The 24545-nt window shown below is 41.4% G+C and overlaps 1 protein-coding gene across 2 annotated transcripts in view; it reads right to left on the bottom strand.

Annotated features, from left to right (window-relative positions):
* Positions 1–2695: 2695 nt before the first annotated feature.
* Positions 2696–24545, bottom strand: part of LOC109895146 (dual specificity testis-specific protein kinase 1-like) — a 43081-nt gene continuing 21231 nt past the window's right edge. For both annotated transcript variants that reach the window (XM_020488805.2, XM_020488806.2), the window contains 7 exons: positions 24069–24190; positions 22392–22440; positions 21257–21406; positions 11083–11256; positions 10796–10879; positions 10524–10610; positions 2696–3425 (listed from right to left, as the gene is read on the bottom strand). In XM_020488805.2, the coding sequence (XP_020344394.1) occupies positions 3309–3425; positions 10524–10610; positions 10796–10879; positions 11083–11256; positions 21257–21406; positions 22392–22440; positions 24069–24190 (783 nt within the window). In that variant the 3' untranslated portion in view covers positions 2696–3308. The remainder of the gene's footprint in view (positions 3426–10523; positions 10611–10795; positions 10880–11082; positions 11257–21256; positions 21407–22391; positions 22441–24068; positions 24191–24545) is intronic.

The following is a 24545-nucleotide window of genomic DNA, read 5'->3' on the forward strand; positions in this document are numbered from 1 at the left end:
CAGACTTTCCCAAACTCAGTCCTGGACCTCCGCCTGTTTGCACATTTTGGTTTTTGCCCTAGTATTACACAGCTGATTCAACCCTGCATTACATGATAATTATAATCACTTTGTAAATTAACTATGCCAATAACCAAGCTTCAAAGAGCGTAGGGCCAGTCTGAAATCTGATTAGCATGGTCAAGAACACCTGAGGAGGTGGGGAATTGCCCGGGTAACCAGACATTAAAGAAAGCCACTTCTCACCACCACAATGTCGTTATAGTTCCGATCCTGAACCTAGACAGCCACTGATGATTTAAGATCCGATCCATGGCACACACACACCACAGTCTTACCCTGAACCAGAGAAACAGTTTATTGAAAGAAGCAATTCATCTGTAAAATACATGTACATGTTTCAAATATAACCTTTTTATCTTTAAATGCCAATTTCTATTTCTTACAAATGTACTTAGCTTTACAGAGTAATGCCAAATGTAGCAGACAAAGTTTAAATAATGTAAGAATTGCCTTCATATAGTATCACAAAGATTTTGATATTCTAAAAAGTGATATGGCATGAGGAACATTGTTATTTTATTTATTAGAAAGGAAATACTTTGAACGCCCAAGCCTAGCTAGTTGTCCAAGACTTACTTACATATATGTCTGTAAGCTTCAGTTTAGAATATTTTACATCATTATTTGATATGCTTCTCGAAACAAAAGCTTAAATAAATCAAATAAAATGTTCCTACAGCAGCAGCCTATTTCTTTCTACTCTTCAAGTGACACTGTAAACATCAGATTAACATGATGACACATACTTACTGGCAAATACTGGTTACCTGGCAACAGCATGGAAAGTTCTCAGATAGTTGGAATATTTACAGCCACAGGTTCAACACAACATGTCATGAATGACCAGTAATATCAGATTGGGTATTAAATCAAATGTAACAAGTACCCAGTACCGTAGATGCCCGAATATTAATTGTGCATATGTAGATTGCAAAAACAATAAATAAAAATAACAACAAAAAAAGAAATATTATTTAAGACTGATGAGAAAATAAGCTAAGTAAAAAATATGACATACTGTACTGTACTTTATATAACAACAAGAAAATACAGATCCACTGAGATAAGATCTCTCAACCAGGTAGACAGAGAACAGCTGAACTTTACTAACTAGCTAATGACGCAACCCAGTGGGCAAAACTGGTTGAAATGACGTATCTTCAACCAGTTTTGCCCACTGGGTATACCTATCCACTGTGCACCCACTGGTATTAGCCTGCCTGCCGTCTGTATTGCGCTAGCTAGCTGAATTGATGGTGATGTCTGTTGAGTTCCTTGTAAAGGCAACAGCCCTATTCACAGCTCAGCTAACTGAACTGAAGCAATTTCATGTTTGAAAAGAGGTGACATGGAGAGTTGAGCATGATGTCACTCTAGCATCTGATGATTTAGGCAGAGTTTAAAAAAACATTAGAATAGAAATAGAAAGACAATAGAAAACAACGGTTGAAGGAAATAAATCAACAGATGAGTGTCTATCATCATCATCCTCAACATCATCACCATCATGAGAAACCAATACCATCATGAGAAACCAATACCATCATCTTCACCATCATCATTATCATCACTATCATCATCATCATCATGAGAATCCAATACCATCATCTTCACCATCATCATCATCATGATCACCGTCATCATCATCACCATCATCCTCTTCCATCACCATCCTCCCCCTACCATCATCATCATCATGATCATTACCATCACCCTCCATTACCATCATCCTCCTCCATCACCATCCTCCTCATTCACTATCACCATCCTCTTCAATCACCATCGTCCTCCATCACTATCACCATCCTCCTCCTCCTCCTCCTCCACCATCATCCTCTATCACTATCATCCTCCATCACTATCACCATCCTCCTCCATCATCATCCTCCTCCATCACCATCCTTTTTCATCACCATCATCCTCCATCACTATCACAATCATCCTCCATCACCATCCTCCTCCATCACCATCCTCTTCTATCACCATCGTCCTCCATCACTATCACAATCCTCCATCCATCCCCATCCTCCTCCATCACCATCATTCTCCATCACCATCATTCTCCATTACCATCATCATCATCCTCCATCACCATCGTCCTCCATCACTATCACAATCCTCCTCCATCACCACCCTCCTCCATCACTATCACAATCCTCCTCCATCACTATCCTCTTCCATCACCATTGTCCTCCATCACCATAATCCTCCATCACTATCACAATACTCCTCCATCACCATCATCCTCCATCACCATCCTCTTCCATCACCATCATCCTCCATCACTATCACCATAATCCTCCATCACTATCACAATACTCCTCCATCATTATCACAATACTCCTCCATCACCATCCTCCTCCATCACCATCCTCCTCCATCTCCATCATCCCCCATTACCATACTCCATCACTATCACCATCATCCTCCATCACCATCCTCTTTCATCACCATCCTCCTCCATCACCATCATCCTCCATCACTATCACCATCTTCCTCCAACACTATCATCATCATCCTCCATCACCATCATCCTCCATCACCATCATCCTTTATCACCCTCCATCACCATCACCCTCCATCACCATCATCCTCCATCACCATCATGCTCCATTACCATCATCCTCCATCACCATCATCCTCCATCACCATCCTCCTCATCATCATGTTTATCCTCATCATCATCAGTTACATCACGAAACACTGTCATAAACATTAACAACAACAACAAATTTGAACAAAAAAGCAGTTTATGAGATTAAGATTAAGAAAATGTAAGTTAAGCAAAATTATGCCCAACTTCTATCAACTGTACACAAAGTGTGTGAACTGGTCAAATAAAGCTTCCAAAGAAACCCTCTCTTCAAGATACATACTGTCTATTCCATCCATTATTCCACCAGGGTCTCACTTGAAAACTGTGGAGCTACCCCCGACACATCTGTAGGTGCAGTTTAGGTGCAGTGTAGGCAGGCACAAACAGAGAGGTCAGCCCCTGTTGAGAGGTCATCCTGGTGAAGTGTTGTGCCCCTGCCCCTGTGCAACTGTCTATTGTTGCTTCCCAAATGGTACCCTATTCCCTATATAGTGCACTACTTTTGACCAGAGCACAAGGCTCTGGTAAAACATAGTACACTATATAAGGAATAAGGTGCCATTTGGGATTGAGCCCATATACAAATCCCAAATCCTCCAGTCCTCCTCAGGATAGATGGGTGGGTGGGGCTTCGGCCAACCCAGGCAGCTCACCCAGTAGTCAGCTCTGAGTTAGGGGGCGGGTTAGGGGGCGGTTCCAGAGTCTCAGCGATCTCCCCCAGTTCATCCAGCAGCTCTGTGAATGCTGGTCTCCTGAAGGACTCCATCTGAACACACAGAGAAAACATAAGAATCAGTACTTGGCCTTGTTTGGGGTTTAAATGTAACTGTTCACAAAGCGACTCAGAGTAGGAGTGCGTATTGTCGTGGAAATGTCAGCACTGAGAGAGACTTTGACATTCCTTCAAACAATCATCTTTATTCAATATCGATAAATTATTGCAATAATGAGACTAGTCAGCCCAACACTCTTGACTGTTGGTCCGAGCAGGCTAACCTTTACAAAAAATGCTGTTTCTTATATAGCTGATACCAAGAATGCTTAGTCATGGTTGGTTCCAGCCCTCGCATATAGATTGGGTTCATCTCCTGTGGTCATCTGTCTCTGGTATTATTTTCCAGATGCAAGGATGATGAGACAATGAGGGTTTTGTTCTGTTCCTCCAGGCTCTCTCTATCTCTGTTACACCCACCACATCTTATCTATGGAATGCCAGCTGTAGGTTTTAGGCTCCTCTCAGTTCACACATACATGTAATTGTCTTACTGTTTAGTTAAGTATTTAATCATCAAATATCTAACAAATCAGGTAAATATGACATTTTTCTATCACAGTATATTGGATCAGTTCTGTTTTTAATATAAAAATAAATATGATTTAGACAGGGAGGACCTGATCCTAGATCAACATTTCCACCCTAAGACGCTTTGGGTACGATTCCGGTTTAGGAAATGCCTTTCCTACACAAGCCTTTCCTACGCACTTCTCAGTAGTTGGTATGGTCAGTCGTCGTGAACCGTTTAACCTGTTTGGGATAGGGGGCAGCATTTTCACTTTTGGATGAATAGCGTGCCCAGAGTGAACTGCCTCCTACTCAGTCCCAGATGCTAATATATGCATATTATTATTAGTATTGGATAGAAAACACTATGAAGTTTCTAAAACTGTTTCAATGATGTCTGTGAGTATAACAGAACTCATAAGGCTGGCGAAAACCTGAGAAAAATCCAACCAAAAGTGGGACATCTGAGGTTTGTAGTTTTTCAAAGCTTGGCTTAAAACATTACTGCACGTAATGCGCCAATGTAAACTGAGATTTTTTTATATAAATATGCACATTATCGAACAAAACATATATGTATTGTGTAACATGATGTCCTATGAGTGTCATCTGATGAAGATCATCAAAGGTTAGTGATTAATTTTATCTATATTTCTGCTTTTTGTGACTCCTATCTTTGTCTGGAAAAATGGCTGTGTGTTTTTGTGACTTGGCTCTGACCTAACATAATCATATGTTGTGCTTTCGCTGTAAAGCCTTTTTGAAATCGGACATGATGGGTAAATTTACAAGAAGTTTATCTTTCATTTGCTGTATTGGACTTGTTAATTAATGTGTGAAAGTTACATATTTCAACCCCAAAAAATAGGATTTCGCATGCTGCCTTTTCAGCGGAATGTTGTCGAGGGCTTCCGCTAGCGGAACGCCTGCGCCAGAAGGGTTAACCTTCTACGTGTGGTCTAAGTTCCATAATGATTCAAATAGGCTACATGTCCCAAATTACTGCACAATTTGAACCGGCTCTGGCAGCGGGAACCGGCTCTGGCAGCTGTCTGTATACAGTATGTATTGTACTGTTGAAAGAACACTGCCGTGTGGGGTTCAAACGGGAGTAGTGCACACCTCAGAGAGTGTGTTGCCAACTCGTAACCTACTGAGAGGATCACCAACTTCAGTTAGGAAGTTGGTGATCCATGTGATAAGCATAGCATCAAGTACCAAGTCTCCTCTCAGTCTGTTCGCGAGGACCAATGGATTGTGTTAAATGCAAAGGAGAACATAATACGCACATGGGTTTACAATGGTTTACAACCAGGCAGACCAAGAGCCTCCCTGTGATATTATCTGTTGCACCTTATCCTTGTACTGGAGAGTCTCCCTGTGATATTATCTGTTGCACCTAATCCTTGTACTGGAGAGTCTCCCTGTGATATTATCTGTTGCACCTTATCCTTGTACTGGAGAGTCTTCCTGTGGCCGTATCTCTTTCACCTTATCCTTGTACTGGAGAGTCTCCCTGTGATATTATCTGTGGCACCTTATCCTTATACTGGAGAGTCTCCCTGTGATATTATCTGTTGCACCTTATCCTTGTAGTGGAGAGTCTCCCTGTGATATTATCTGTTGCACCTTATCCTTGTACTGGAGAGTCTTCCTGTGATATTATTTGTTGCACCTTATCCTTGTACTGGAGAGTCTTCCTGTGGCTGTATCTCTTTCACCTTATCCTTGTAGTGGAGAGTCTCCCTGTGATATTATCTGTTGCACCTTATCCTTGTAGTGGAGAGTCTCCCTGTGATATTATCTGTTGCACCTTATCCTTGTAGTGGAGAGTCTCCCTGTGATATTATCTGTTGCACCTTATCCTTGTAGTGGAGACTCTCCCTGTGATATTATCTGTTGCACCTTATCCTTGTAGTGGAGAGTCTCCCTGTGATATTATCTGTTGCACCTTATCCTTGTACTGGAGAGTCACCCTGTGATATTATCTGTTGCACCTTATCCTTACTGGAGAGTCTCCCTGTGATATTATCTGTTGCACCTTATTCTTGTAGTGGAGAGTCTCCCTGTGATATTATCTGTTGCACCTCATCCTTGTAGTGGAGAGTCTCCCTGTGATATTATCTGTTGCACCTTATCCTTGTAGTGGAGAGTCTCCCTGTGATATTATCTGTTGCACCTTATCCTTGTACTGGAGAGTCTCCCTGTGATATTATCTGTTGCACCTTATCCTTGTAGTGGAGAGTCTCCCTGTGATATTATCTGTTGCACCTTATCCTTGTAGTGGAGAGTCTCCCTGTGATATTATCTGTTGCACCTTATCCTTGTAGTGGAGAGTCTCCCTGTGATATTATCTGTTGCACCTTATCCTTGTACTGGAGAGTCTCCCTGTGATATTATCTGTTGCACCTTATCCTTGTACTTGCATCTCGCCAGTTTATCCCTTTGTTCACCTCTCTGTACATATTTTCTTTTGAGTGGATCCCCGGAGGAAAACACTTGTTTCTTCTTGTTAAGCACCACTTTCAATTATTTGGTCACCCATAGTTTGTTGTTAGGAAATATCTTACATGTTTTTTGGGGATCACCAAATCAACACCGAATTCAATATAGCCAGATATCAGTCAACTTGTTCAGGTCAGCTGATGATTCTTCAAATCCACTCCAGGTGGTACAATCAAAGCATCCCTGCAATTGATCAATACTGTCATTGTCCCACACCTGTATCTGTTTTTCCACCACCTTCTCCCTTTTGAGTTACTGTCTATAAGTTGGTCGTAGATAAACAGTGTTATGATCTGATCCACCCAGTGGAGGTCTGGCCAAGGATGAATACGCTTTGGAGACTGAGTCATAACATAAGTCAATTATCTTATTTTTCCTTGTTAGACAAGTCACATACTTAACGTAAGTATTGAAAGTGAGCTTGAGAGTGCATCTAAACCCCCATGAAGAATTTGGGCGCATCAGGGGAAATCGCATCAAGCTCTTCAGTGGGTTGAAAATGATGTCTGCATTGACACTGTTTGCTCTCGCATGGATATAAACAACAGTCAGAAAAAGCATGGTGAATTCACGGAGGAGGTAGAAGAGGCGTAGTGACACTGACAGTATTTCTATATCAGGAGTGCAGACAATCATTGTTTTACACCATCTATCATCTATCAGAACACAGACTCCCCCTCCGTGCTCCTTGCCAGTAGCTTCATTGTCTCTGTCCATCTGAGTAATAGTGCATCCGTCAGTGGTGACTTCAGAGTCGGGCACCGCCTCCGACAGCCAAGTTTCAGAAAAGGCCATAACACAGGCCTCCATGTAGTAATATACATACTGTGATTGTGCCCGCAATTCGTCTATTTTCCCCTTAACTTCTTATGGTATAGGTGGCAGTATTTTCACTTTTGGATAAGTAGCGTGCCCAATTTCAACTTCCTGCTACTCATGCCAAGAATATAAGATATGCATATTATTAGTAGATTTGGATAGAAAACACTGTGACGTTTCTAAAACTATTCGAATCATGTCTGTGAGTATAACAGAACTTATGTAGCAGGCAAAACCCAGAAGACTAACCGTTCAGATTTTTTTTTTTAGGTCTCTGTCTGTTCAGTGAGTTCTCATTGTTCTCATGTTTTCAGTTCCTACCGCTCCCACTGGATGTCACCAGGCTTTGGAATTTGGTTGAGGTTATTCCTTTGTGCAATGAAGAAGTAAGGCCATCTAGGAACTGCGTAACAATGTTGAGAGTTGCGCAAGACTTGAAAAGTAGCTTGGTTTGTTGTCTTCCTGAATTGAACACAGATAGACCCGTCTTCAATTTGATCGGTTATTAACGTTTAAAAATACCTAAAGTTGTATTACAACAGTAGTTTGAAATGCTTTGGCAAAGTTTATAGGGAACTTTTGAAATATTTTGTGGTGACGTTGCGCAATTTGGAAGCAGTTTTTTTCTGGATCAAACGCGCCAAATAAATGGACATTTTGGATATTGACGGAATTAATCGAACAAAAGGACCAATTGTGATGTTTATGGGACACATTGGAGTGCCAACAAAAGAAGCTTGTCAAAGGTAAGGCATGTTTTATATTTTATTTCTGTGGGCCTTTGTGAATACTGGCCCTGGACAACTACTTCTGATGGAGGAAGTCTGGCATAAGACCAGAGACCAAGATATTTTGACGTTCCATTTCATGTTGTGTTAAAGTAGCAATCTGCAGTTGCTTCATCCATTCTTGGAATTCTGAATTAATTAAATGTACCCATTGATTCTTGAAGAATATAACTTATAAATGCCTCATGAGCTCAGTTCAACTGTCGTACCCCATCAGAACCAAAATATAAGCTTGTTTCACGCTAATGTTTGTAAACAAAGTAAATGTAAACAAACACCACAAAACATTGTTAAAACTATAATTTGAATATCATGTATGGTCATTCCTTGCATCCATAGCTCTGTCTATGAATTTGAGACTGGTTACATTCCTCCAGCCCTATCCCTCAGCTTTTTATCAAAACAGGGATGGGGCGGCTATTGTTTAAACTACTGATTGCAACTTTAAGTTTACACACAGCTAGGGCTCTCTATTGGACACCAGGCTGTAAGAAAAATGTAAACTCACAAACCTTAAAACCTGTTATGGCAAGGCGATCACCGAGGGGAACTCCACCCCCCCATTCAGCTGAAAAGGTGGCGCAGGGAATGCAAAAATATTCTTTAGAAATATTTAACCTTCACACATTAACAAGTCCAATACCTCAAATGAAAGATAAACATGTTGTTCATCTACCCATCATGTCCGATTTTTTAAGTATATTTTTAAAATATATTTATGTTAGACCACCATAAAAATCAAAGGAAAAACGCAGCCATTTTTTCCAGCCAAAGATAGAGTCACAAAAGCAGGATTAGAGATAAAATGAATCACGAACCTTTTGAAAATCTTCATCAGATCACATTCATATGACATGTTACACAATACACTTATGTTTTGTTCGATAATATGCATATTTATATCCACAAATCTTGGTTTACATTGACGCCATGTTCAGAAATGCCTCCAAAATATCCGGAGGAATTATAGAAAGCTACGCCAGATAACAGAAATACTCATCATAAACTTTGACTAAAGATATATGTTCTACATATAATTAAAGATACACTGGTTCTTAATGCAACCGCTGTGTCAGATTTTTTAAAAACGTTATGGAAAAAGCCTACCATGCAATAATCTGAGACAGCGCTCAGACGTAAAAGTATTTCTCCGCCATGTTGGAGTCAACAGAAATACGAAATTACATCATAAATATTCCCTTACCTTTGATGATCTTTCATCAGAATGCAGTGCAAGGAGTCCTAGTTCCACAATAAATTGTTGTTTTGTTCCATAATGTCCAATACTAGTGTCCAATTAGCTGCATTTGCTACCACTTTCAGCTCATGTGCCCAAATGCTGACGCTGGTCCAGGACAACACGCACGAAAACGTCAAAAATATATATTCTAGGTCGAATAAACTGGTCAAATTAAGTAGAGAATCAATCTTCAGGATGTTATTTTCATATATATCCAATAACGTTGCAACCGGATCATACGTTTTCAGCTGCAGCCAAATGGAACGATGGTGGCACCCACAGAGAAATGCACCACAGGGAAATTGCATTCTGTCGGGACAGTGACTATTTTCCCTCCCATTCGGTCAAAGTTCACACCAGAAGCTCCATTCCACATTCTACTGAATGAGGACATCTACTGTAAGGCGTAGGAAGTGCTACCAGATCCATATCTTATTTGGAAGTGGATAGGGGATGACTTGAATTAGACATTTATTCAGAATTTCACTTCCTGTTTGGAAGATTGCCTGCCCTATGAGTTCTGTTATACTCACAGACATAATTCAAACAGTTTTAGAAACTTCAGAGTGTTTTCTATCCAATAGTAATAATAATATGCATATATTAGCAATCTAGGACAGAGTAGGATGCAGTTTACTATGGGCACGCAATTCACCCAAAGTGAAAATACTGCCCCCTATCCTCAACAAGTTCGTGCTACCAAGTGTATAGAGCAAAAATATACCTTCATCCGGCTGTGGGCAACCACAAACTGTACTGTAATGTATACTGAACTGTAGCTACTCACGAGACTGTACATTATACTGTATGAACTGTACTGTAAAGTATACTGCATGAACTGTACTGTAAGGTATAATGTATGAACTGTACTGCAAAGTAAATTTTACTATATCTACTCACCAGACTGTAAATATTACTGCATGAACTGTACTGTAAAGTATACTGTATGAACTGTACTGTAAAGGATACTGTATGAATTGTACTGTAAAGTATACTGTAATATATCTACTCACCAAACTGTAAAGTATACTGTATATACTGTAAAGTATAGTGTATGGGACTATACTGTAAAGTATACTATATGAATTGTACTGTAACATATACTGTATGAACTGTACTGTAAAGTATACTGTACTGTATGCACTCAACATAATGTAAGGTATACTGTATGAACTATGCTGTAACGTTTTCTGTATGAACTGTTCTTTAAAGTATACTGTATGTACTCACCAGACAGCAGCTGGCTGCCAGCTCCAACACCCGCTGAGGACACCCGCCCACCAGCTCCCTAAATGCACTCACATCCAGGCCATAGTCCTGTCAAACACACACACACACACAGTTAATAGGGCTGAGCTTTCACACATGGTCCATATGCCAGAACTTTCACACATGGTACATGGCAGAGATTTCACACAAGTTGCATGGCAGAGCATTCACACATGGTAGAAAACCGGGATCTGTGTAGTCGTATATAACGTAAATAAAGAGTAGAGCTTTACCTGTGTTCTTGGTAGAATCTCTGGGTCAGCAGGGATCCTTGCCAGTATTTCACAGAGCATAATTCCAAAGGAAAATACATCCACCTGGTGACAACACAGAATCACATGCCTGTCATACAGAGAGCCAACCAACGATGAGCTGTGTTCCAACTACTAGGATACTAAGATATGACAAAGCTCTCTAACTTTCTACCCAAAGTTTTTTTGACCACATCTTCTCAAACTCAGCGGCCTTGTGGGCCTCCTGATCTATGGTCAAATGAAGGGTCTTGGTGACGTATCCTTACCTTGCGATCGTAGGGTTCCCCACGCAGCATCTCCGGGGCCATCCAGAAGGCAGATCCCACCAGGGAGAGCTTCCTCTCTGGGTCTTTAACCGGCAGCTCCACCACCTCTCTGGCCAGGCCAAAGTCTGTGACTAGGGCCTCCCTGCCCCGTGCCGTCACACGGATCAGACAGTTCTGAAGAGTCAGACATATACAAATCATGTAAGTATATACAGTAACAGTCAAAAGTTTTAACACACCTACTCATTCCAGGGTTTTTCTTTATTTTGAAAATGTTCTAGATTGTAGAATAATAACACATATGGAATCATGTAGTAACCAAAAAAATGGTAGGGGTGGTAGGTACAAGGTAGGGGTGGTACACAGAAGATAGCTCTATTTGGTAAAAGACCAAGTCCATATTATGGCAAGAACAGCTCAAATAAGCAAAGAAAAACAACAGTCCATCATTACGTTCAGACATGAAGGTCAGTCAATCCGGAAAATTTCAAGAACTTTGAAAGTTTCTTCAAATGCAGATGCAAAAACCATCAAGCGCTATGATGAAACTGGCTCTCATGAGGACCGCCACAGGAAAGGAAGACCCAGAGATACCTCTGCTGCAGAGGATAAGTTCATTAGAGTTACCAGCCTGAGAAATCGGTAATTAACTGCACCTCAGATGGCAGCCCAAATAAATGCTTCACAGAGTTTCAGTAACAGACACATCTGAACAACAACTGTTCAGAGGAGACTGTGTGAATCAGGCCTTCATGGTCGAATTGCTGCAAAGAATCTACTACTAAAGGACACCAATAATAAGAAGAGATTTGCGTTGGCCAAGAAACACGAGCAATGGACATTAGACAGGTGGAAATCTGCAATTTGGTCTGATGAGTCCAAATTTGACATTTTTGGTTCCTACCACAGTGTCTTTGTTAAATGGAGAGTAGGTGAACAGACGATCTCTGCATGTGTGGTTCCCACCATGAAGCATGGAGGAGAAAGTGTGATGATGTGGGGGTGCTGTGCTGATGACACTGTCTGTGATTTATTTAGAATTCAAGGCACACTTAACCAGCATGGCTACCACAGCATTCTGCAGCGATACGCCATCCATCTGGTTTGTGCTTAGTGTGCCTATCATTTGTTTTTCAACAGGACAATGACCCAACACACCTCCAGGCTGTGTAAGGGCTATTTGACCAGGAAGGAGAGTGATGGAGTGCTGCAGTGCTGCATCAGATGACCTGGCCTCCACAATCACCCGAACTCAACCCAATTGAGATGGTATGGGATGAGTGAAGCAAGTGCTCAGCATATGTGGGAACTCCTCCAAGACTGTTGGAAAAGCATTCCAGGTGAAGGTGGTTGAGAGAATGCCAAGAGTGTGCAAAGCTGTCATCAAGGCAAAGGGTGGCTACTTTGATTAATCTAAAATATATAAAATACATTTGTTTTGGTTAATACATGATTATACCCACCACTGCGACCTGTATGCTCTTGATGGCTGGCCCTCGATTCATATTCGTCGCCAAACCCACTGGCTCCAGGTCATCTATAAGTATTTGCTAGGTAAAGCCCTGCCTTATCTCAGCTCACTGGTCACCATAGCAGCACCCACCCGTAGCACATGCTCCAGCAGGTATATTTCACTGGTCACCCCCAAAGCCAATTCCTCATTTGGCTGCCGTTCCTCCCAGTTCTCTGCTGCCAATGACTGGAACGAATTGCAAAAATCACTGAAGCTGGAGACTCATATCTCCCTCTCTAACTTCAAGCACCAGCTGTCAGAGCAGCTCACAGATCACTACACCTGTACATAGCACATTTGTAAATAGCCCATCCAACTGCCTCATCCCCATACTGTTTTTTTTTTTTGCTCCTTTGCACCCATATCTCTACTTACACATTCATCTTCTGCACATATATCACTCCAGTGTTTCATTGTTAGATTGTAATTATTTTGCCACTATGGCCTATTTATTGCCTTACCTCCCTTATGTGTTATTGACTGTATGTTTGTTTATTCCATGTGTAACTCTGTTTTTATGTGTCGCACTGCTTTGCTTTATCTTGGCCAGGTTGCAGTTGTAAATGAGAACTTGTTCTCAACTGGCCTACCTGGTTAAATAAAGGTGAAATAAATCAAATTAAAAACATCATAGTTTTGATGTCTTCACTATTATTCTACAATGTAGAAAATAGTAAAAATAAAGAAAAACCCTGGAATGAGTAGGTGTGTCCAAACTTTTGACTGGTAATTTATACATTTTACAATCAATTCATTCAACAGTAGTAGTGCCACTCTCAGCATTTGTGTTATGACAACTGCTTACCACCAGAGAGCAGTCTAACATTGCTATAGTACAATCACATGAATAGTAGGTGGTTTACTGTAGGTGTGGAGAGAGCACCAGTGGGCTGGATGAGCTCAGTGAGAGTGGGTGAGCTATTCTAGAAGACACAAGGTAGTGGAGCGGTTACATAAGTCGAGCAGGCAGAGAGACAGGCAGGCAGAGAGACAGGCAGGGAGAGATAGAGAGAGAGTCAGGAAAAGAGACAGGCAGGCAGAGATAGAGAGAGAGTCAGGAAAAGAGACAGGCAGGCAGAGAGACAGGCAGGCAGGCTGACGGATAGAAGCGAAAAGACAACAGTGAAGCTATTGTTGAATGAAGGCATATTTATCCAAACAATGTCAGGAGGATATGACTCACACAGGACAGAAGCACCCACGTAAAACACTTAATCCCAGGAGAAAAGATGTCAGAAACAGTCCTACATACCAGTAGTCTTTTAAAACATATTTTACTAAACACTGCCACCTTGTGGGCAGCTTGAGTCAAATGCATATATAATGTACTGTACAGTGTACATACACTACATTGTAAAGGTAGTTAGTTCTGATAACTACATTTTTAGTGGAAACCCGTTGACTACAATCTTGAGTAACCCAACTCAAAGTATTGCAATGTTAAATACTTAAAGTAATGAAGTGACATTGCCACTCATATGTTTCTCTTTTTAAGTTGTAAATACTTAACTGTTTTGTGAACTTTTGACACTAACGATTGAAGTTACTAGAATTTTTGTTGTAATGAACATACATACTGTATGTTAGGTCCCTTCTACTCAGAGTATGTGGACAGAGTTGAGCGGTTGGAGTTGAGCGGTTGGAGTTGAGCAGTTGTAAATCCTGTTCATTGCTCATGGACCACTTTGGTGCTCCACATCCTTTCCAACCGCTCCACTAAAAACTCTGCCCTCACAAGTGGAAAGAAACTGCTACCCCAAATTCACTCCAAATTCGCTCCATTCATTAAAATCCCAATTTAACCAACACACATCTTCTTTTGTGAGTACCTGAACCTACCATTTGTTTTTGAACTATTGAAACCAAACCATATGATTTGAATTAAAAGTATTTGAATAAATATGAAAAGGTGAATGTAGGAACCGCACATCATTTCAATTAGGCTACATGTCATATTAAACTGCATATAAACACTCTAAACAGGTCCAGAGCCAGACAGGGTGACTAAGAAAGAACGAAAATGAATTATTTAGGCTATAGCCTACAAAGAAATACATTGTGAAACATCTGTCAGTGCGAAACAACAAGCTGATAGGGACATAAAGCAATCAGCATTTAAACAACACTTTGTTTTATTAAATCATTATAAAGTAGTCTATAAATTGGCCATATAGGCTGTGACGTGATAATGCCCTCGAAGCCGGTGTTTGGACTTGGAGGATATATTGGCATGGTTGAGGGCCGGCAAACCGTGCCAATATATTCTCCAAACATCGGCTTCGAGAGCATTATCACTTCATACAACAGGTTACCAACATATTAAATTAATGATTGACATATTTTCCTTAAAAACTTTATTTTGATAAATATATTAATAACATGTAATCCTTCCACAAGATATAGTCCCGACACAGATCTTGGGTTGCTACCCAAGCCGGCTGGTCGTTTGTTCTATAGTTTCGGTTGCCAGAGACCCAGTCATTCAGTCTTTTTGTTCTGTATCTATGGACGCGACCCAGTCGTTCAGTATTTTTGTTCTGTATCTATGGACGCGACCCAGTCGTTCACTCTTTTTGTTTTGTATCTATGGACGCGACCCAGTCGTTCAGTCTTTTTGTTCTGTATCTATGGACGCGACCCAGACGTTCAGTCTTTTTGTTCTGTATCTATGGACGCGACCCAGTCGTTCAGTCTTTTTGTTCTGTATCTATGGACGCGACCCAGACGTTCAGTCTTTTTGGTCTGTATCTATGGACGCGACCCAGTCGTTCGTTGTAAATGTTCCATTGCCATACTGGCTGGCAACGTTCTTGTCCCTTGCTTACTAGCTAGCCAACTACGGCTAACTTACAGACACGTCAAACAGTGCAGACAGAAAAACAACAGTAGATGCATTTGTTTAAGCTGTTTTCTAGTGACATTTATTTGGATACATACATAATAATATGCTAATGAAGTACCTGGCATAGAAATGTGCTCTCTCATTAGGACACGGTTGAGGAGCTAGCCAACAACACAGTTAACACCATAACTTCAATCTGAAGCTGGGAAGACCGCAAACTAGATGCACTTCGTTTAGTTTGACCTTTTTTCAATTGACATTTCTTTGTATATATCCATAAAAATGATGTCAGCTGATTCATGATTTCGACTGGCTGAGAAACGCTTCCTGCCTCTCTCTCTCTCTCTCTCTCTCTCTCTCTCTCTCCCTCGTCACGACTCCCGACCCCTACAAGTTCATTACTATGGGACAATTGGAGATCAAATTTGAATATTGAAACAATGTTGCAAATGTCGGAGACAGACAGTAATTATACAAATCTCCGCTGTTGAAAACTAACTGTTAGTCTAAAATAAATGTTAGATAATGTCTAAATGCTTTTTATAGTGGAGATCAAGTTTATAACTTTCCTGCCTTGGCTGATGAGCCAGTGGATTGCACAGTCAGATGGAACAGAAAGTAAATAGGCATTTCAACGTCATAGATTTAGCCGTTGGTAATTTGTGGAATAGACAACGGATGTAATGCGGTTTTAACCAATCAGTTTTCAGGATTAGAGACACCCGTTGTATAATTAGAATTAAATACAAATGACACGAAACATGATTTATTAATGCCTTTGAATTACTTGTGAGAATGAATGAAGCCAGTGTGTGGCTTTAGGCTCATGCGATGGTGCCCTCGTAATTTTCAGTGATCGTGTCTTAATGTTTAATAAAAAGCATGAGCTGGCACCTAGAAAACATTATTTTGTGTAGAGGTGCTGTCTAACGGCGAATAAAATTTTAACTACAAAAAAATCAATAGAGTCGAACACTCTGTACATAAACTCCCAGTAATGTATTGTGTAAAACAACAACGTTTCGGCATTATTGTGCCTTAATGTTAAACATTGTCCTATGTATTTGACAATTTGTCATTTTAACCCATCTTTGCATGCATTGTTGAGCACAGTGCTCATTCTCATAGCAGATACTGGAGGTGTAACTGTACACATTATGTTGCATTAGCCTCTGTCATTGAGAGTAGTGCACATTATTTTGATGATTGTGGGAATGGCTTGTCTCATTATTTAACATCAATTTCCCTGACAGTGTTGATATCCGTTCATCATAATCAATTACACCTCATAGCACAACAAACTGCTTAATACTATTTTAGAAATATACTTTTCTTCAGTCAAACATGCATACAATGTTATGTAAAATTATCATGAAGTCTAAACATTTTCATTTTACCCACAATTCTTTAAAAATAGAGCCACGTGGTATTATTAAGTATTCATAACTTAAACGTAATAATTCTATATCAGCACAACACAAATAAATCAAGTGTTTAATATGAAAATATAAATGTGTCTGACTACTACTTTAAACATAATAGAATCAAGTAAGATCAACTTAATTAATAAATGTTGACTCAAATATGAAATAACTTGTAAAAACTCAATAACTTTAACAGTACTCAAAACATTAAGTGATACTAACTTATATGTCAATAAGATGTACGAACACTTTTATGGTTTGAGTTCTACTGACTGTTGGAGATGTTTGAGTTGCCACTATTCGATTTCTTTAATGAGCCAGGCAGTTACTTTTTACAATGTATATTGAATATGATTTTTCACAGTATACCGCAGTATGCCAAGCCATTTCACCATGACATTACAGTGCATATCGAAAATGATTTTCAACATAACATCCAGCCAAATGAACAACATGTAATAATTACAATAAGGAGATTTAATTGAGTCCCTTTTTTTGGCACTAGAGTAGTACTGCCACTCTAAGCATTTGTGTTATGACACCTGCTTACCACCAGAGAGCAGTCTAACACCGTTATAGTACAATAACAACAATAATTTTTTAAATTTAACTAGGCAAGTCAGTTTAGAACAAATTCTTATTTACAATGACAGCCTACCCCAGACAACAGTGGACCACCATATAGGACTCCCAATCACAGAAAGATGTGATACAGCCTGGATTTGAACCAGGTACTGCAGTGACACGTTGGCACTGCGATGCAGTGTCTTCGTCCACTGCACCACTTGGGAGCCCAATAGGCAAGCTTGGTCTGAATAAACAGACAACTCAACTGAACATTCTCTGCCTTCGAATCTCACACATTATACCTGCCTGTGGGTCTACGTGTTGATAAACATCTCATGGCACATCTCTTGATTATATCCATAGTGTAAGCAGATATAACAGCGTGTCTGTCCCAAATGGCACCCTATTCCCTATAATCCACTACTTTTGAACAGGGCCCATATAGGGATCAGGTCAAAGTAGTGCACATTGTATGGGAATAGGGTGCCATTTGGAAGGAAGCCAGCCAGTATGAAGGGGAGACCCTACATACAGACAGCCAGACCAGACACTCTTAAATAGCCTGACTCAATGGGGTCTGCACTAATCACTTCCCCGCCAGGCTACATTTTTCAGACCTTACCTGATGATCCACCTGATTTGGCATCTATGCCTACTGAGAACAAAGCCCAAATGTAGCTATGTGTGTTGGGTATTGATTACCATAGTAGGTGGTTTACTGTAGGTGTGGAGAGAGCACTAGTGGGCTGGATGAGCTCAGTGAGAGTGGGTGAGCTATTCTAGAAGACACAAGGTAGTAGAGCGGTTACATAAGTTGAGCAGGCAGAGAGACAGGCAGGCAGAGATAGAGAGAGAGTCAGGAAAAGAGACAGGCAGGCAGAGATAGAGAGAGAGTCAGGAAAAGAGACAGGCGGGCAGAGATAGAGAGAGAGTCAGGAAAAGAGAGGCAGGCAGAGATAGAGAGAGAGTCAGGAAAAGAGACAAGCAGGGAAGGCAGACAAACTGAAATATAGGCAGGCAGGCAGGCAGGCAGGCAGGCAGGCAGGCAGGCAGGCAGGCAGGCAGGCAGGCAGGCAGGCAGGCAGGCAGGCAGGCAGAGATGGTAAGACAGGTTGGGGTGTAGAGAGGCATACAGCTAGGCAGAGACAGACAAGCAGATAGACAGACACAGAAAGCGAGAGAGTCAGGAAGAGAGGCAAGCCGGCAAAAAGAAGGGATGTAGACAGGCAAGCAGACGGGCAAAAAAATAGGCAGATAGGCAGGCTGACAGGGGTGTGGAGCAGAGCAGGGGGAGGGGAAGGAGGGAGGGAAGGCCCTGGTTGACTGGCTGGCTGTCCGACTAGCTGGTTGGCTGACGTCTCCTCAGCATCTAGAAGTCATTACAAAGGGAACCACACTACAGGCCCCCTCTCTCCAGTGTTTTCATTCAGCAGCCTGGGTATCACTCCAAGCACCAAACCTGACCGCTAAATTTAGCATGGGCCCTCACCTCAGAGCCAAACAAAAGCAACAGTTCCCGGAAGACCAGATCTAGAATGGAGAGTTTCAGGGGGAATTAAAAGGGCTGTTCCAATGGAACTCTGAGGACTTGCTCTAAACTGTAACCAGGCTGTGTCCCAAATGTCACCATATTCCCTATGAAATGCACTACTTTTGACCAGGACCCTATGAAAGTAGTGCACTAAATACAGAATAGGGTGCCATTTGGGACACACAGCAAGTGCACTAAAATTATCTACGTTTGCAATTATATTCACCATACCTTTCCTAATTCTGGTCATTTTGAATTCTAATGATTTCTCCTACAGAAGATATGTCAGAAGAGCTGTGCAGCCTAATAGTGTGATTCTAACTGAAACAGTAATCGGTTTAACCTAACATGACCTTTTCAGAAAATACACTGCACATAATTATTTACCTTGCACGTCTAGCTTGGATCCACTATAATTTATAGAGACTGAAGTCCCTTCTTTAGAGATTGAAACATATTCCACATGAGAAAAGACCTTGTCTGTCTATATGCCTCTGCCATCAATCCTAGCAGTGATCTTTTGAAACACTCTCTGTAATTGTGAAGACAGCAATTGTTTGTTTGACGTAAGACAGACGTGTGCATCCTTTTGCCAACTCTAATGATACCAGTGGGGGGTCTAGGGGGAAAAACAACAGTACTGCTTTGTAGACACACCACTTACTTTCCGGTAAAATGCCATCATTGAGACCAGAGCCAAATGGATTGTCCCTCTGGGTGACATGCTAAATGCCAGTATGGAACACGTCAGTGTCACCACCAGTATTCCCATGGTTAGTAGAGAGTGAGAGAGGTCGCTGGTAAAATGGGATGTGGTGAGGGAGAGAGAGAGAAAGATAGAGAGAGAGAGAGGGTGATAAGGAGGGGAGAGAGAGAGAGAGAGCGAGAGAGAGAGAGAGAGAGAGAGAGAGAGAGAGCGATAGAGAGAGAGAGAGAGAGAGGGGGGGGGGGGGGAGAGAGAGAGTGGGAAAGATGGAGAAGATGGTGAAGAGGGAGGGAGGGAGAGAGAAGGGGAGAGAGACAAGGAGAGAAATAGGAGAGAGAAGGAAAGAAATATGAGAGAGAGAAGTGGTAGAGAGAGGAGAGGGAGAGAGAGAGAGAGAGAGAGAGAGAGAGAGAGAGAGAGAGAGAGAGAGAGAAGGGAGGTAGGGCAGGATGGTGGCAGGACTCTACTATTGATCTTTTGCTCTTACTTTCCCAGACAAAGAGGGGCTGGCTGTTGGTGTGTGTGTGTGTGTGTGTGTGTGTGTGTGTGTGTGTGTGTGTGTGTGTGTGTGTGTGTGTGTGTGTGTGTGTGTGTGTGTGTGTGTGTGTGTGTGTGTGTGTGTGTGTGTGTGTGTGTGTGCGTGCGTGCGTGCGCATGCGTACAATAACAAAGCTCAGAGTGGGAGTACATTAGCATGACAATGGACTGTGCTTGTTGCTCGTCCCTCTACATAACATAACCAACCTGCACTTCTGTGGAACCTGGCAACTGGGAATGAGACAACCGATTTTTCTAGGCTGATATCTTTTCCACATGGTAGAGAGTTATCCTCAGCCTCAGTCTGACTACTGAATGAACCTCAACTCAACCGTTCCCTGCTTTGTCCACAACAATTGAAACCAATTTATTTAACCATTATTTATTCAGGAAGTCCCATTGAGGTCAGAAGACCTCTTTTACAAGGGAGACCTGCCAATGTGATCACTACATGATGTCACAGCACCAATGTTGCTAAAGTTTGTCTAAAGAGTAGGGGTTTTCTTAATGTCAAAGAGATCAGTCAGTGGCTGTAGCCAGGCCAAAAGTAGTGCACTATATAGGGAGTAGGATGCCATTTCAGACACAGCCACTGAGTGAGGTAACATCCTATACAGCTTCCTCTTTCTTTCACTGCAAATGCTGAGTGCGGACCATCCTTATTTTTCCTTTTCACTTTCTGGGTTACTTTGTGGTCTATGCACCACAAATACAACAATAATCTACAATAGATGTGGGTGGGATTTCCCCCTGGTCTACTGTACCTTGGAGTTGAGGTCCCTGTGGTAGATGTGGATGGGGTTTTCCCCTGGTCTACTGTACCTTGGAGTTGAGGTCCCTGTGGTAGATGTGGATGGGGTTTTCCCCTGGTCTACTGTACCTTGGAGTTGAGGTCCCTGTGGTAGATGTGGATGGGGTTTTCCCCTGGTCTACTGTACCTTGGAGTTGAGGTCCCTGTGGTAGATGTGGATGGGGTTTTCCCCTGGTCTACTGTACCTTGTGGTTGAGGTCCCTGTGGTAGATGTGGATGGGGTTTTCCCCTGGTCGACTGTACCTTTGAGTTGAGGTCCCTGTGGTAGATGTTCTTGTAATGCAGGTAGATCATTCCTCTGGTGATGTCACAGGCCAGGTCCACCTTCTCCCTCCAGCACAGAGACACATCCTTCCTGGCCAACAGTTCCTCCAGACATCCTCCACTAACATACTGAAACAGATAGACAGCCCGTCAGCCTCACATACTGAAACAGATAGACAGCCCGTCAGCCTCACATACTGAAACATACAGACATCCCATCAACCCCCACTAACATACAGTAAGATACAGACATCCCATCAACCCCCACTAACATACTGAAACAGATAGGGACCCCATCAACCCCCACTAACATACTGAAACAGATAGACACCCCATCAACCCCTACTAACATACTGAAACAGATAGACACCCCATCAACCCCCACTAACATACTGAAACAGATAGACACCCCATCAACCCCCACTAACATACTGAAACAGATAGACACCCCACCAACCCCCACTAACATACTGAACCAGATAGACACCCCATCAACCCCCACTAACATAATGAAACAGATATGCACCCAATCAACCCCCACTAACATACTGAAACAGATAGACACCCCATCAACCCCCACTAACATACTGAAACAGATAGACAGCCTATCAACCCCCATTAACATGCTGAAACAGATATGCACCACATCAAACCCCACTAAGATTCTGAAACAGATAGACACCCCATCAACCCCCACTAACATACTGAAACAGATAGACACCCCATCAATCCCCATTAACATACTGAAACAGATAGACACCTCATTAGATTAGCATCACATACTGAAACAGACCTGGAAATAAGAGTTGAGTTTAAAGGATAAGGAACACTGCCACACCTGGCTCTCCAACCAAGGGGCAGGAATTGAGTAGCAAACTGAAGAAATTCTGAGGAAATTCAGCAACTATTGGAAGTTGATAAAACTGCTTCTTTATTTTAAAACCCAACACGTTTCAGTCGCTACAGGCCATATTTGCCCAGATGGAGAGGCTCACACACAACCCAACCTTCTATACGTACAGGGTACATCTCCTAGAAACAGACAGTGTGTCTCCACACTCATCTCACTAGTGTGAAGTCGTCATCCGTACAAGGTGGAGAAAGTAACACTCACCTCTAAAATAGGGTAGAGTTTATCTTCCTTCACACATATCCCCAGATACCTAGAATAAATCACAATAATATGTTATTCATATATTTCTTATTTCCATTCTTTTACTTTTAGAATTGTTTATTATTGTGAATTGTTAGATACTACTGCACTGTTGGAGCTAGGACCACAAGCATTTCGCTACACCTCCAATAACATCTGCTAAATATGTGTATGTGACCAATACACCTTGAATTATAATGTGGAATCATAATGACATTTAGAATATACTGTACTTGAAGATGGTTTAGTGGCTAATAAGACCACCACTCCTGGCCCCACCGGTCGTCACACTATCTGTCTCCCAGGTCATAATATACAATAAGTTACATAAGATGCTCAGGGCTGAAAACATGTTTTGAGGACCAGCTGAGCCAGACATTCAACAACAACCTAGGCTCTTGTGAACAGAAACAGCATCAAGAAACTCACCAGTGGCCAGTGCTCACCCGAGATTAACAACCTAAAAACTACATCCATTCCAGACACTGGTTTACAGTATACCTTGACTGAAAGGTTATTACCAACGGCTTACATAAAACCACAGAACATATCAGTCTTCTTACAATGCTCTGACATTGGAGCCTGATAACATTGTCATTCTCACAGTGAGTAAGTTCCAAATTGCACCCTATGGGCCCTGGTTTAAAGTAGTTTAATATATAGGGAATAGGATTCCATTTGGGTTTGGAGGAAGGCAATGTTCTCAGGCTCCAACATTAGAAATGATTCAGATTTTCACATCATTGTTTGAGTAGGGCCCACTCACAGAGGGCTGGATGCCCTATCTGTGCCAGGTACATATTGTATTGGACTCATATTCGCTTTCATCATTGACTCTCTATGCTCTGACCTCAGCAGATAAACTGTGCTGTTTAATAACCACTGATACTGTGGCCTTGAAAGAAAGGCTAAAATAAGATTGCTTGGACAAACACAATGCCTTCACACCTTATGTAACCACTTCACACGGGGAGAGCTGCCCTACGTGACAAGGTAGTACTGTCCCTCCTGCTGTGGCCATTACTGCAACTCACAGACTCAGCAGCATGTGTATACATACCCAGTCATCACCATGTCTTGAGACATCTTTAGACATATAAATGCAGCTATCTGGAGATGTCTTGAGACAAAGGTGATTTCTGGGTAGCTATATTTAGCATAAGTATGACTGGAAGTACAGTATACAGTATAATAACCTATATTTTGGATTGGAATTCAGGAAAGGTCTGCCGTGATTCTGTGGTGCGCATCATAACATCCACTTGAAACTATGCCTTCACACCTTATGTAACCACTTCAGATGGGTGGAATAGGCCTTTGTGGCTACTAGATTATTATGTTCTGGAGCCATTGACTACACGACATAAAGTACACAAAGCTTCCCAGCTTTCCCATTCATAGTGTATGCCCTGTACTAACACAGATAATCTTACATAAATCAAAAATTATAAACTTATCAGGCTTAATCTTATCTAAACTATTTTTATTTAATTTATTACATTATTTGACAGGTACAATGCATCTATTAATATTTATTTTAATTAATAAGCAATGATGCAAAATTCTTACATGGTATCAATAAGGTCATATACCAAAAATTATAAGTCGGCATCACAAAAAGGTGTAACTGACTAATACCTGACTATGTTGGGATGGGAGAGTTTTTGCAGTAGGCTGATCTCACGCACGATGCTATCCTGGTCCACATCATTCTTATAGATCTTCACCACCATCACCTTATGGCTTGTACTATGAATCACCTGAGAGAAACAGACAAGAGTTATTTCACAGTACTGTCAATCACCTGAGAGAAACAGACAAGAGTTATTTCACAGTACTGTGAATCACCTGAGAGAAACAGACAAGAGTTATTTCACAGTACTGTGAATCACTTGAGAGAATCAGACACATTTTTACAGTTTAACCACTAAAAAACCTGCTCAAGACCTAGTAATATAACCTGTACAAAATGTTTAAGTGACTGTCTGAAAGGAGCTGTTTTTGCAGGAAAATTAATTAACGACTCCATTATTTCATTGTGATTAAATCATCACATAAAATTAAACAGATTGATGGCCAGTATGCTCCGCCATTCCTTGCCACTATGTTCCAATT

The sequence above is a fragment of the Oncorhynchus kisutch genome, linkage group LG8, assembly GCF_002021735.2.
Source record: "Oncorhynchus kisutch isolate 150728-3 linkage group LG8, Okis_V2, whole genome shotgun sequence".
In the NCBI taxonomy this organism is placed as follows: domain Eukaryota; kingdom Metazoa; phylum Chordata; class Actinopteri; order Salmoniformes; family Salmonidae; genus Oncorhynchus; species Oncorhynchus kisutch.